The sequence below is a fragment of the Amphiprion ocellaris genome, chromosome 9, assembly GCF_022539595.1.
Source record: "Amphiprion ocellaris isolate individual 3 ecotype Okinawa chromosome 9, ASM2253959v1, whole genome shotgun sequence".
In the NCBI taxonomy this organism is placed as follows: Eukaryota; Metazoa; Chordata; class Actinopteri; family Pomacentridae; genus Amphiprion; species Amphiprion ocellaris.
The window spans coordinates 25,567,067-25,583,233 of record NC_072774.1 but is presented as its reverse complement, the minus strand read 5'-3'; the positions used below and the strand labels follow the sequence as shown (position 1 = coordinate 25,583,233).

At 38.2% G+C, this 16,167-nt stretch overlaps 1 protein-coding gene across 1 annotated transcript in view; it reads right to left on the bottom strand.

The window, feature by feature from the left end:
• adcy2a (adenylate cyclase 2a) overlaps positions 1–16,167 on the bottom strand; it is a 68,029-nt gene extending 51,862 nt beyond the window's left edge. Inside the window, exons 1-3 of the mRNA XM_023277568.2 lie at positions 16,071–16,167; positions 11,392–12,032; positions 7,391–7,588 (exon numbers count right to left, since the gene is read on the bottom strand). Of these exons, the coding sequence (XP_023133336.1) occupies positions 7,391–7,588; positions 11,392–11,907 (714 nt within the window). The 5' untranslated portion in view covers positions 11,908–12,032; positions 16,071–16,167. The remainder of the gene's footprint in view (positions 1–7,390; positions 7,589–11,391; positions 12,033–16,070) is intronic.

Genomic DNA, 16,167 nt, shown 5'->3' with positions numbered 1-16,167 from the left:
CAAATATCCTCTACAAAGTTTCCGATAGTGGGACTCTCCGCGAATCCAGAATTTCCTTCGGAATTAACAAGAGTTCCATCTTATTACTCCGCCAAGGAACACGGTGGAGTTATGTGATGATTGGCATACATTTGTCCATCTGTTCATCTTTCTGTGTGCAACATTACTCAAAAACGTAATAACAGATTTGGATGAAGTTTTGGAAGCACAAAGACAGAAAATGTCAAAGGGATCTTCATTTATGGATTTCTGCTGGAATTACTCTCCGAAGATTTTCAAAATGATTGCCCTTTTTGGGCTGTGGAGCTGTTTCTAGATAAACTCTAGTACCCACCGCTGCAAAGGTGTGCCTCAGTGATGTGTTTTCAAATAATAAGCTAAAAGTATGCTAAAATAATCCCTGTGAGAAAACAGTTCAGGCTTCACTGGCATTGGGTTTCCAATGGATTCATCTACTTTCATGCCAAATTGAGGTCAGCTCATCACAGATTTCTTTTTAAGGTCATCTGCCCCAGGCACAGTATTACCATGAAGTCAAACTACTGTCTTCTTTTTAAATGTATGTTGACTACTCAAGTAGACTGTTTTTGCAAAACAGTCTACTTGAGTAGAATTATAGACGTTTAATATATTTTAATTAACTATATTGTAATGCAAGGAGACACTAGCAGAATAACATTTTACTGGCTGTTAACTTTGGTATTTTTTGACAGCAGACGTAAAACTTCTGCATTTTTACACATTTCCTACATATACACCTATTAGCAGTGGCATATATTCAAAAAATGCTATATATGGCCGGAAACTGGAAGACTAAATCCCCTGTAAAGTCACAATAAACCAAAGTCATCCTGCTGTAACCTTTGTTGGTACAGATGTTGCTGCTGTCAGCTCTCATATTCCTAATGAGAACGACAAATACGGGTTTATTTTTAACTGTGAATCATGAAAATCTATTCTAGTGAAGTCCCATAATAAAAAATAGAGCCAGAAATTAGACTAATAGATCCCCTTTAATAGTTCTTGGACAACAATGGAGCTCTTTGGCACAGAGGAATAAGCCGACTTGTGCTTTAGACACAATCAATACTTGTTAGTTGGACAAACTCATTGTTGGTTTTAGGTTTTTCATGAGATTCATTGACAAAAGGAAAATTATAGAAAACCAACAATGGTGCAATTGAATATTGCGAAATTAAGTTGATCAATTAAAGCACATCACTGCACACACTGGCATCTTAGAAACCTGTAAAAATTGTATTCACATTTAACTTATTTTCCTTATTTTTTTTTTGCTCTTTCTACATATTGATTTACAAAATGTGACTATGGATAGCAACACTTTCATCTGCTGACTAGCAACAGCAAACATTGCATGAAAGACAAGTGAAAAAGCCATCACTGCTAATGAGCTTAGGACTATATATGACAGGTGAGGCGAAGAGCGTTCTCTCTAATCACAGCTACATTCCCCTGCTCCTCATGCCTATCTCCTCGCTACACAACAGAATGCATTTAATTAACTCCGACTTTTACTTTGAATCACTTAGTTTTTTTTCTGCAGCAGATATCCTCTTAGCAACAGCACACCAGGGTGACCACAGATTCAAAAATGGGTTATTAATATAATTGGCTGAGGAACAATTGCACAGCAGGCTGAAAATCCAGGGTTTAAAGAAGAACTTAAACAGCAAGAAAGGAGAGTAACACATATGCAGCAATAACCTCCATCTTAATGATCACCTCTAGATATTTTTGAAGATATACTCACTGTACACTTTATTAGGCTCACCAAAGCACTGCAATGTGTAAAATCACACAGGTAGAGGTCAGAAGCTCCAGTTTATGTTCACATTAAACATCTGAATAGGGAAAAATGTGATCTCAGAGACTCTGCTGGTACCAGACAGACTGGCGACTGATCTCCTGGGATTTTCACGCAACAGTTTCTAGACTTTACTTAGAAAGGTGCAAAAACCTATTTAAAAAAGTACCCAGTGAGCCGCAGATCTGCAAATGGAAATGCCTGACAGACGAATGGTCAGAGAAAAGATACATAGATAACCACTCCTTACAACCGCTATGAACAGAAAAGCTTCTCTGAATGCACATGTTGAACCTTAAGGGCAGATGGGCTTCAGCTGCAAAAGCCCACGTTAAGTTCCAGTACCGTCAGCCAAGAACAGAAATCAATGAGCACAGACTCACAAAAACCAGACAGTTGAAGACTAAATTTGGCTTCGGCAACATGAATCCATGAGCCCAACCTGCCTCGTGCCAACAGTTCAGACTGGTGTTGGGGTAATTGTGTGGGGAGTGTTTTCTTGGCACACTTTGAGCCCCTTAATACCAATTAATCATTGTTTGAATGTCACAGTCTATCTGATTCAGAATCTCAATTATCTCCCTACAATCTTCTACTGGCCAGTTTTAGTATGATTATGCACTGTGTCACAAAATAATCTAAAACTGGTTTAAAAAACAGGACTATAAGTGCATTGATATTCAAAGTGTTGTGACTGAATCTGAATCCATACATATGTGTGGATGTGGTGAAATGGCAGATCACAGCACTGGTAAAGCAAATGCTAAATCTGTATTAACTATGTAATGTCAACATGGGCCAGAATCTCAAAGGAATCTTTCCATTATCTTATGGAGCCCATATTATGATGAACTGAGGCTACTGTACAAGCAAAGGGAGACCTTATCCAGCATTAGTTCCTTATGAAATGTTCAGTGATAATGTAGAATATATTAAATACAGTACAGTTCACAACAAACAGAATCTGATTTTGGTCTTGCTAACATATAGAAAATACAAGGACTTGTTGCTGTTTCTTATTAGGGGATTATTTAGAAGGCACCTCAATGCAGGCTCTAATACCTGCACACTTCTTGCCTCTCTAGCTTCATTGTAGCATCAAATGCAGCTGACATGCACAAACTGTTGTTAACACTGACAGTATCAGTAAAGATGGCAGTAAGGGACTAATTTTTGCAAATTTACCATAGACAAAACTGTCCTTTGTTTTTCTCTCTGCCAATTCACAATTATAATCCAGTGTGATCTTTTACTGCAATAATCATGAAGATTATCGTGATGTCACATTATCCAACACTCAAATATCCGACGTGTAATTGTCAACTCTGTCCACTCTCAGGGATTATTGGCATGTACCAGCTTTTCATCGCATCCATACTTTTTTCCATAACAGCCTGTTTTTTAAAGGTACAAATCTTCACAATACAAGATGTGCTTAAAGGGGTGGCTACTTTTCACTATACTGACCTCTTGTTTGAGTAGGATGGTCAGCTATTATACTATATGACTGAGACTCTTAGAAATGCATTGTTTTAATTCATAACATTAACTTGTTCCTTAGGTGAAATAAGGGAACAGATTTACTCGGCCTAATGGCAAAAAAATAAAGAAATGATTATGTGAGTCTGTATAATTGGGTTATAAATGAAAAAAAGCTAAATGGCAATGGAATTTCATCAAGGAAATTCAGTTATCAGGTATGTTGATCGGCCCTGTGCTCTTAGAGGGATATAAAGAATGCTGCTTTCATTATGCGGACTAGTATGTTGCAGAGGAAACCTAAAAATGAGTCTGGGTTATTGGCAAACAGTGCATATTTACTATTTAAAGCTTCACATGACTGACTGCATGAAGAGATGTGACTCGCTCTGATTTCAATGACGTATGAAGTAAGTTTTCCTTTCTCCTGGTGGTAAATGAGTACCCTGAGGACCGTCTCCTGAGATGGAGCACTGTAAGAATGCTAATGAGTCATTTCCTTAATCTATAAAATGGCAGCAAGCCCCTAAAATTGCAGACTTCAGTGGCTGCCAACAACAATGTCTCTACAAATAAGTGTTAATTAACATGGTTAGATGCAGCAGTCAGAGAGCAGTAATGGCATAATGGCCTGACATTTTCAGTGAGCACAAGAAAGGGATGAATGGAGAGGTGTGTGTGAATCAGAGCATCTTCAGCTTCCTTTTTGTGACAGACAGATCCACACTAGACATATGTCTAGCTGTGCAATGTTAAATGAGTACAGCTTTCAATGATGAAAACCTAATGTACTGGGCTGTTTTTATAGAGCTCTCTTACAGTATGCACATGCTGGTAGCAATGAAGAAATGAAAACTGCTGCTTGTCCGTCTTCACACATTTAACTGCATATGCGGCTACACAGTGTAGACAGTGGATATGTACAGAGTACAAATTAAACAGAGATGGAACCTTTGGTCCATACAGTGGCTCCATTATGCTGTTGCTGAGATGGTTTAGATCCATTTGTCCCAACAGAGCCAAACACCGAGACACTTCAGGACCTCTTCTTAGACAGAGATTAGGTCTAGATCTGGATTAAACAGATTTTTTAAAATGAAAAATGTTCATATAAAAGTCAGTTTAGCTCAGGACTGTGTCTGGGAAATTGGTATCGTATGTAGGTTTTTCCTTTAATCAGTCATCCACCTGTATATAGTACACAGCTCCTGGAAATGAGTTTTAATCTACTCAAAAGACTAAAAGTTTATTTATTCATTCATTTATTTATCATTTCACCTGTGCTACTGCTGCATCACACAAAAACAGTCCACACAATAGGAATTGCTCTCAGATAAACACTGTTTGAATGCATTCTGACTGCTATGAGACTGCACGATATTCAGAGGATGCTGACTGTATCTAATGGAGTCCTCTGAATATCATACAGTCTCTGAATATTATATAGCCTATGATATTCAGAGGACTCCATTAGATACAGTCAGCATGCCTGCAGACTTGTGCCTGATAAACAAAATAACAAAAATGATGTATTGATTTAGACAAGTTAATTTACTGCAGGATCATATATCCTCCAGGTTTTCTTTATGCCAGCTGACTCTGCTGTGTTGTTTAGTTTTTTTTAACTGCAATGTGACACTGACACACGATCTGCTGTGTCTAGTTCCAGTCAAACACTAGGTAATATTCCTGGTAGCTGCAAATAAAGCAATTCTGGTGACTGTGTAAGTAACGCTTACAACAACAATTAATTATTCTTTTTAATTTGATAAATAAATGATTAAACAAGGCCCATGTCAATCAGTGTTGTTAGTGGGGGAGGATCAGAGTCAACTGTAATTCGGATTTTATTGCGTTTTGAGTAACAGATGGCCAGACCTCAAGAATACACATTTTATTATAATTTATCTGATGTAATTTCCAGGGTTTTTCAGGCAGACAAATTTAATATTTTTTTCCGCCATTAATTAGGCTTCAATGAGACACAAAGTAAAAATAGTGGCAACATGTCATTTAGCAATCAAGGACTAAAGGCAGCCTGTTGAAGAATGTAGGTCAGAAATCACAAGAGATGACATAAAAGCTTAAGAAGATTTTTTTTTTTTGTATCCAGGCCAACCGAAGCCCCACAATTATTCATGTTCATTCTAATTAAGTAGACAAGATAGTCTACACACCACACTCTCATATCATAGACTTAAACATCGTATTTAGACTGGAGAGCAGCTGTAAATGTTTAGGTATCAGGCTGAGGCCATGTGAAGCACAGCAGAAGTAAGTAAATAAAAGCCAAGTCAAATCTCTAGTGATTTCATTTACAAGATTCTGCATTGTTTTCTGGCAATCAGGGAAAATGTCTGACAGGCAAAAATAATCAAGTGAAGCTCTATGTTAGCTGGTAACTATACACACTGAACTGCACAAAATCACCACAAACATCATCATTTACCACAGGAGAACACTGCTTTTAAGGGAACCATGGAAAAAACAGGATTCGGCAACATCAAGAAACAACTGTTCCAGATTTCTGTCTTTGGCAACAACCATGCACTATACTTTACATTCAAGGTTTGTTTTTTACAATCAAATAGCAACTGTCTTTCAAAGTAGCAAGAGAAAAAAAACTTTAACCCTTCAGAATTATCTGCTTTTATGTATAAATTTTCCTTTAACAGGGACAGGTCTACATTATAAAATACGGTCAAAAACAATCTACTTCAAATAAAAAATGCACACATTTTTCTATTTTTCTGGTCCATATTGAATATTTCATTCACACATTCACAGAGTGAGTTGGAAACAGCGTGTGAAGCCCAAGGCTAGTGACATCAACAACAGCTAATTGGAGTCTGGAATTGGCGCACCTGGCATCCAATCAGTGCAATATAAATCAATTATTTTGAGTTGACTATTCTCAAGAAGCATCTGCTGATGTGAACCTCACAAAAAAAAGAGATCTCAGAAGACTTGCACAGAAAAAGCAGCATGAGCAGCACGTTGTTGGAGAAGCAGCTGCAGCTGCGTCTGTCTCTCCTCAAGATGCATTCAGGCACAGCACTGAACTGCAGGTCACATGCATTTTGGAAGCACTCAGAGCTCAATCAGAGAACAATTACTGCAGCAAAAGACCAGAGAACAGACTTACAAATAGACAGGTTGTATTTATGGACATTTACCGTGACGAAAATGTGCTACATCCTTACATCACTCGTGTAGATGGCTCGATTGATCACAACAGGAGCTTAACTGTGAAACGTACTATGTAGCTGAAATGATTTCTTTATGCACAGATCTACAATCACAAATTAGTGCTGTGCATGAAGCTGCACAAAGTAATATGAAGGAGATATTGATCAATGCACAGATAAATTGTCTATAAATAGAGACAATTTAGAACTGCACCAATTCTTACTAGGAGTAAGCGTCCCACTGAGATAAGACCAAAGTACAATGAAGAATGATCAGAGATTTTCAGGGAAGAACGCACAATGTGTGTATGTCAAAAAGGGACAACAACATAAAAACTTTGGCTCAAAAGTGAATCACAGTGCAAAAAACAAACCCATCAGAGATGCTTTAGAATAATCTTTAAAAACTCATTCACAGCAGAAAACCCCAGGCTGAGCTGTAGCAGTTCTGTGGGAAATAATGGACCAAGATTTCACCTGAATGTTCTGAAAGTTTGATCAGAGCTGTTGCACTTTTTTCTTGTTGCAAAACTTGGTTCAACCTGTTGCAAGTGTTCACTATTTCACAAGCTGAATGTTTGGATGGTTGTGTTCAACAAAGACACAAAATATTACAATTTATAATGTGTTCATAGCTTAAGCAAACTCTTTGTGTTGTTTATACTAGAGATCAAAACACACTTTATGACCAGCTATAGCAAGAGGCCAGGTTTCAAAGAGATTCCAAAGGGTTAAAACACCTTTTTCATGCCAGTCTATTATCTTTTCCCCAAGCCCATAAATCTCCAATGAAACTGCCAATAAAACAGGAGGTACACATCAAATAAATCACTCACAGTGCATCTCATATTCTTCTTCAACAAATAAATTCACCACAGAATTCATCTCAATGTCTTACCTGATCCCATGGGCAGACGATCCCGCCAGAAAACATAAAAAGGTAGCCCATGGCAACCAAGCAAGCCCAGATGACAAGGGAGAAAACACGTAAAAGCTTCTTGAAGATGGACTCAATGCAGACTAGTACAAACACAGCCAGGAATATAGCCAACGCCGTGGGTACAGTGATTACAAAGGCCACATGGTCTGCAACGTTCTGAAAAACAGACAGGATAAAAGATAGAAGCATAAGAGACAGACAGGAAGACATGTGGAGAGAATTGAAGACAGACATGATTCATCATAGAAATGAGAATTAATTAGAGAAAACTAGGTTTTAGCCTACGAGAGCTAATTAAAGTTAAGAAACAAATTTAGAGGTCAGACTTTGTGAGAAGGCACAGAAAAAGCTCCTCCAGCTCTGTCCTCTTTACATTTATAAAATGTAAAAATATCACTACGACGAAATTAAACGAGACGTAAAATGGAGAAAGTAGTGGATGAAAATGTAATCCAAACATGACACTAAATCTAAACAGTAAATGCACTATTCCAGTTGATTATGTGTTCTAATCTGCAATTACTCTGCTTGCTGTTCTGTGTTGTCTTCTTTAAAAAAAATGTATTTAGTATACTTTTTAAAAATGAAGCTGCCAGTTATGAATTGTACATATTAAACTAATCATTTCCATAAAATTATGTTTTGGCAGGCGTAGGATCGAGGAAACAGACAAACTAAACAATAAAAAGGTAAAAGGATAAAAAAGAACAACTATATTTAAATGACCTGCATCATTTTTTTCTATTTTAGACTAATCAGATACCAAATTCATGAAGTCTCTATTCTGTAACCTGTGTATTCCCTCTTTGAAAAATACAGCTGTAAAAAATAAATAAAAATCTTCATACTGAGTGAACTGATGAAGTGAGAGGAAAAAAAAACCTAAAAAGACCTCAGTCTGAACCAGCAGTAAGTTGAAGTCACATCCATAATTGATTTGCTGCTGCTGCCGTACTGAAACACACTTAGATATGAAAGTTCTGATAAAAATTTCAAGAGTTTCTTTAAGGTGCACATAGGAGGCTGGCGAAGGGAAATGAGATGTTTGTGCTGCCTGCCTTTGCCAGATTTCATCCCATCACTGCTTTTCACAGTGGTGTGATGGGGGATGGAGAAGTAGTGAAGACAGGGCCACGGAGACAGATGTGTCACATCTTCACCGCCACATTCGGCTGTGCAGGCAAGCAAATCTGTAAAAACACCGACATCTACAAATCAACCACTTCTGCTGGGTCCACACTGGCTCCAAAAGCTAATTTAGTTCAACATCAGGGTGAGTAATTTAATGACTCTTGCTCATTAAAAAGACCTCAGTGCTCTGCAGCACAGCTTCCCCATCCATGCGGACTACTTGGTCATTTCTGATCTTCTAAAAAAAAACAACTGTAAATTATACCACATAATCTAAATTAATGGACGGACGCATTTCAGTTCTGTTTTGAACTAGGGTCAAAATAGAGTGATGCATCTTGATAATGTGCTTGTTTTTTTTTTGTTTTTTTTTCCTAAAATCTCAACACATATTTGGTCTTTCCATTATGCTTTTATGTATCCATGTTTTTATGCCAACCCAACGTTCAACGTCTCTTTATGCACTTGACATCTTTCTAGCTCTCATTCTCCGCCTTTATCCCCCCACCCCCACCTATCCTCTGTCTTTTCCTCATGCACAGCCGATGCACTGGGACAGGGGAGGATGTGTGTGCCTGCAGAGAGCCACATAGAGTTTGTCTCGCCCAGAGCAGAGCTCCAAAACAGCTCAGGATTTAGGTCAGCCAGCCAGCCAGCAGGATGGAGGGATGATGGGATACAAATGAAAGAGAGACAGAAATGTGAAGAGGTGAGCGATGGCATGAGAACGGGAGGAAATAGAGAATGATGGAGACAAAAAAATAAATAAATAAAAATCAAGGGAGCAGCTCAATTCATGTCTATCCAGCACAGAGAGCCAACGAAAAGAAGAAGGATGTTGAGACAGAGAGTCTGAGCAGTGGCCCAACAGAGAAAGATGATCTGACATTCTGGTTCACCGTGTGCCCATAAAAACACTGTAAGCAGAACAGGGAAAATTAGAGTTTTTCCTGGCTGATTGTAGGAAAATATTATCCTCATAACAAAACATTTTAAAGGCCATCTGCTTAATTCTGGATCACCCGTGTATATATCTCTAGATTCATTCTCATTGCTTGTGCTGATTCTTAACTTTATCTCAGCTTTTAACTCAAATTCTGTCAGCTAGATCAAATTCATTATGTTGTAATTGGAGTAATGATGGATAATGATTAACCACTTAAGCATATCCCTGTCTGCACTACCACACTTCGCATAATTTGCTACAGAATTGATTAGAAATTCAAAAATAATTATTGACTGAATAAAAAGAACAGCAGATGTCAAAGCTCTGACTTCTGTCCTTATCCTGTGTAAAAAAAAAATAGTATTTTTTTTTTATTTTAATTTTTTTTTCTTTTTTAATTGTAAAAAGAATAGTGTTTGCACTGGAGCAAATGGGAAAAAAATAAACAGAGTGCTTCTTTGTTGTTGTTAATGTTCTATTGCCAGCAGTGAATAATAGCCTCTCTGTTGCAACTCACACAGGAAAAACCAGAACTCTGTATGGACACAAGTCTTTTCAAATGAAATACATTACAAGCAGAGTTAACATCTTTTCCCCTCCAGAGCAGGTTGAAGTTTTATGAAGTGTCTCAGCTAATGAAGCTTGGTGATCTGTTAACGTTCTGCCTGGTAAAAGGTCTCGGATATTCACAGAGTACTTCACCTTCATCTCAAAATCATTCAATCCAAAATGAAAACTGTCCAAACATATTTTTGGAAAATCATCAACACACTAATTCCAGTATGTGAGCCCTGCACACCATCAAGGTTTTTTATTCTGCCTTCTTAGTTGAGTACCAAACATTATTACAAAAATAATTGCTATGCAAACCTGAATATAACAATTATTGCACAAGTGTGGCAGTGTCGGGGATAGAAACGTAATCAACAATCAGGAAAGATCCCAAATTGAAAATGACTTTATCAAAAGACTCTTCTAGTCATTTTTAATAAGAATGGATGAATGATGCTGTTTTGACTTCACTGCTTGTCCTGATTGCATATATTGAAGGAGACAGTAAAATCACCAGAGCACAACTGATCAATGGGAACTCTTATGTAATGTGGCTACACATACAAAACCGAATGAAAACAGAATAGAAACTTTCCTTGTATGGTAAAGTTGTTGCTATACATCATTAACAGCAGAGGTAAGAATGGGAAAATAACTACCTCTAATGCAAAAATGTGAGCTAGTATTATTAGTAAATGCACTAAAAATGTATCATTCAATTGTGGCGATATATCAGATTGTTCTAAAAATCTATACAATCGGTTTTTTAAAAGAAAAAGCAAAGTTAAAGCAGAGCCAATCAAACTGCACACCTAAAAACACTGTTTTTCTTTGCCTCGCCTTCCGTGCTTTGAATTTTTCAGGTTTTCAGAGAAAAGATAACACTGTCAAAATAGTGGCAGAGGGAAACAGATCTCCTTTCTGTAGTTCAGTCAACCATGAGCACAGACAATAACTAAGCCCCTTATTCCCCCCTCACTTTTATCTCACCCTTCTCTTCACATTAGTGCTACAATGAAGACCACATGCTGGGAGAGTCTACATGTGCATGCATATATGTATTGCACAAGTGTGTGTGTGCGTCTGTGTACATATGCAAGTTTGTGCGACGCTATTTCTATGCATGCTTATAGAATAAACAGTATGGCCAATCCAGACATGATTGTCTACAGCATTTAAAGAGCTTAAGCTCGATGGGAATTTTCTACGCATCTGTATAATCTCTTCTATATGCTTGTATAATCCTGGATTTTTGCTTATTTGTACATTTTGTAATTGCATAATTTATGCATTTGTGTGAGTTTATCTTTGTTGTGAATGAGCATCTTACCAGTCCCGAAGCAAAGAACACAGTCAGCAGCGCCAGGCAGGCTCCCATCACTATGAGGAGCAAAAACACAATCAGGGGATGCTGCTGGCTCATACAGTAGTAGGATTCATATAACCAGTCCGGGGACCTGTTCCTCTTCTCCTGACCACCTCCTCCTCCTCCTTTATCCACTTTACCAGACTCTCCTGCCCCAAGGAGATAGCGCTTCCTCCTTATTGCCTCTTGCCACATGGATCTTGGAGCCGAAAGGGAGGAAAAGGAGGGAGGGAAGCCGGAGGAGGTGGTCACTGCTGAGGTATTAGTAGTTTCCACCACAGATTCTGTTCTCCTGCTGTTGTTGTTTCTGTTGAGGACCCTGGAGTGAGAGCTCCTGAGCTCCAGCTTATTCTTCGGATCCTCCTCCACCTCCTCCCTTAAGTCCTTCAGGCGGAGACAACTGAGAGCCGAGTCTGACTCAGAGGCAGCGAGCGCCGGCTGGAGAGGTGGCAAGAACGCACCAAGGGTAGAGCGCAGCATCCTCCTCTTTCTCCCCCTGCCAACATGTTGGGGTGGAAAATGAAGGGAAGCGCAGACACTGAGTCCTCTTTAGAGTGAGAGAGGAAAGTGGGAGGGAAGTGAAGGGAGAGGGGAGGGAGAGAGGGCTAAGGGGGAGGGGAGGAAGAAAAAGAAGGTGCAGCAGCAGGGAGAAGTCCGAGTGAAAGGGAGAGAGGAAAAAGACAGGAGAAATTCTTATGTTAACATTTATGGAGAATGCATTATGAGTAATATTGCACAATAATGTGACCTAAGAGGGCAGGGAAGAGGTTTGAACTCGACACCGGAGCTCTGTTTAACAGCTCAGCCCCACAGGCGATGACGACTTTCATCTTATTTCATTCAGCCATCGCCTTCTCTCTCTTCTGCACTCTGACCCTAACACATAAACAGCAATTTGGCTAGATGTGATTGTACGGCTTGCTTTTCCAACATATGTAACACCTGACTGTCCCCTCCTACTGAAATTTTTACATGCTTTTTGCATATTTTCTTAAGTTTGAAAACACATACTTTGGCTACACATACAAATTCACATTAGCAAGTAGAGCTACAATTTCAGCATGAAAGGTTTCTGATTGCTTTAAACCACATTTTTATCGCCTGCAACCGCTTCCAAAACACAATTCTAAATATATATATATATATATATATATATTGCCTTGCCTGTATGTGTCAAAAGCAGTTTTGTCAGGTTCTGTAGCTCTTTCAAATTGAGCGCTGTGATAAAGGAAAGGTTGAGCAGATTTGGCCCAGGGAAGAGTCGGATTAACCCCATTTCTGTCTCTACTCCTCTACAGCCAGACAGCAATTTGTTTAAATGCCACATTTGTCAAAACAGCTCTTACTAGTCAATTGTGAAGTGGCAGCAGATGAACAAAAATATAGACTAAAAATGAATTAATTACCAGAAGCAGTGAAGTTGACATGAAGGTATACTACAACATATCATGAGCTTCAAGAACTATATCAAGAACTAAATTAAATTATCTCAGGCGTAACTTCTGAAAGATGACTCTTTGCTTGCATTTAGTTTAGCTTTTTCACGCATTTGCAAACAAATACACACAGTCTGCACAAACAGGAAATAGCCAAAACCTGATGAAAGTGCTGCTGACCAAAGTGCAGCTTTTATAACAATGAATAAATGATGACTTCCAGATTTGTCTAATGCCCCACACAACATAAAATATCTCATTTGTGTGCTGAACTTCAACTGGAGAATTACTTCAGTACAAAACAATTATTGTCAGTAATATTATTTGTCAAAACAAATAAAATTAATCTTTAAAGCATGTGACTGCACTGTTTTTCTATTGCAACCTATATCACAATGAACACATCTGGACAAGGAGAAGATTTTAGTGATGTGCTTTAAATATTTTGGCTTGTGTTAAAATTACTACACATAGCATTCAGAATGCATGTAAATTACTGGTTGAGTGAACAGATACCTGATGACACTGTACTCCACATTCTGTAGTGTCAATTGGTTACACGTCAAGTATTCACCTGCTTGCAAGATTCAAGAAAAGATGTTGAAAAGTCCTCTTACAAAATATGTAAAACAAATGTTGGAGTTGATGTCTTTCTCAAGTTCAACACAAAGATTTCCAATTTTACTGCAGCTCAAAATATCAGTTACTAAAAATCAATTTGATATATCGACTGATAACTAATGTCAGTTGCCATATTGCGATTTTGATATTTTGAATAACTGTTCAGCACTACTGTAAACCTCAGGACATAAAACAGACCCAAACTGAAACACAAGCAGAGACACAAGCTAAACCAATCCAACAGAACAAATACTGCGACTCCCCACCAGCAAGAAGAACACCGTGTCTCATCACAGTGACTTGTAGGTCAAACACAACATAAACGAGGACAATCAACCTGAAGTAAAATACAATTAAGAGTTTTCAGTAAGTAAAACAAAAGCCGTTATGTGACCGTCAGATGTGTAAGACAGTTCTCAGAAAAACACGAGTGAAATGTCTCCTGTATTGTTGTCCTAATGAAACATTTGGCATGAGTAGAAAAAATGTTCTGTTCTCAGAAAATGAAGAAAAAAAAAAAACTTGAAAATAAATCTAGCCTGTAATAAACACATTTTCAATCAATTGTTGTCTCGGTGCATTCTCTTGTAATTATTGTTATCTTTTATACTCTCCATTGACTTTGGTCTTATCTATATCCTTTCTCTTTGCTACTACAAAGACCTAATTTCCCCATGGGGATCATTACAGCTTTATCGAATCGATTTAATTAGTATGCTTATCTATTTTGTGGATTTTATTACCAATTTGGAACTGCAGCCAAATGTTTTCTAAAATTAAAGCTCTGCATCATCCATTCAATAGAGCAAAAAGTCAAAGCATGATGATATTAATTCCTTCCAAGTGCAGTTGATGTTGATAATGGCAGCAATGATGGTTTCATTTATCTACATTTGTAGGCATCAGTTAAAAACATGCATCTATTCTTTCCTGCACCACGCAGCTTCTACTTTTCTCATCCTCATCACTTCCTGGACATCATCGCACCTTTTCATTCACTTCCTCTCTCCTATCTTTGATCTTTTTCTTCTACTCTTATTTCATCCTCACTTACTTTCCTGTGATTTTCCACCAGTTCCTGTCTGATCCTTTCTCCTAATTCTGTTCCCATCTTCCCCAAAACCCCTCATACGACACTTTCTCTCTTCTAAATTCCTGTCCTTCACTCAGACCTTCAACTTAGGGCTTTTTTTTTTGTTGATGTTACTATGTCCTTTAAAATGCAATTAATGACAAACTAAATATATGAGCTGTTTGTTTTGAATATTTTCTTATTTTCCAGAAAATATCTTTGAAGCCTGTGCAGGCTTGCAAAAACATTTTAAGAATCCTGACTTTCAGTCCAAGTTTAATTCTGCACCTAAATAAATGATGTTCGAATGGATCAATGGTGAAGCAGAATCAAAAATTTTATAAAGCTAGCTCCAAAGTTCAGCCAAATTGCCAGACAGCAATCTGCTGCAACAGTATCACCTTGCAAATCTTTTGGTGTCCTGTGGTGTCTGGCAGTTTATCCTTTTGTTACTGCGGGTTGCAGGGACTTGCATTATTAAATATACAACATGCATGCTGCAGTCTAGACATAAATACACGTATTGCACTGTTTCTAATTACCCTGATGTGTTTAAAGATGTTACAGAACTGGACAAAACTTGGACAGAGACCTCAGAAGTTGTACCTGTAATCTGCTAGAATCTTTCTTTCAGTTTGAGGGCTACATTCTCTGATATTCCTATTACCACTGGGACCACTTGACCCTCCGCATCTGTTCCTGTTGTTTCTTCAGCCACTGGTACTTTTCGATCTTCTCATGCTCCTTCTTCCTGGTGTTACTGTCATCTGGGATTGCCACATCTATCAGAACTGCCCTCCCCTGCTCCTTGTGGACCACCACTATGTCTGATGGGTGAACCAGCAGCTGCTCGTCAGTCTGGAACTTAAAGTCCCGAAGGACCTTAGTTATGCTGTTCCGCACCACTTTCACTGGTGTGTCCCTTCTCTTCATACAGTACATCTCTATTATGACAGCTGCATCCGCTGAGAATGATATATGCATATATATAATGCATGTGTGTGTTTATGTACTATTCTGATCTCAAATCCAAATGCCTGACGTAGCTAAAGCATCAATTTCAGCCCAGTGTTAACACCCCTTTGGAGGGCACTGCGTATATATTAAATGCTGGAATTAATTAAATCGCATGTTAAAGTGTATTATAAAGAAATCCCATGCTTATAAATGAGGCTCAGATAGAGCAATTTTGATTTGTAGTAGTTAACTGACTAAGACTAAAATACATTTAAGCTGTTATATACGAGCAAGAAATGTTTTGGGAACTTTAAAGATTTTCAGGACCCAAATTTAGAAGAATGCTTCAAGCTCTAAATCAATTTCATCACTCGCAGGTGGAAACAATTCCAATAATTAGGTGTCGTAGCTGTTGAGTCAGTCTGGGCAGAGTTTACAATAAAAATATTTCTTTCACGTTAAAACCAAACCTCACACCTCGGACTGTTCAGTCAAGGAGCGCGTAACCTTTAAACCGTGTCTTGTTTATTTTAAGTATTATTTGTTCACAGTCTTACCTGATGAAGACGCCAAACTCTACCGCGTGTGGTTTCCTCCTCTTTCTGACCGCTTCCTCTTTTTCCACAACGGTCCAACAGAGGGCACATGCTCTGA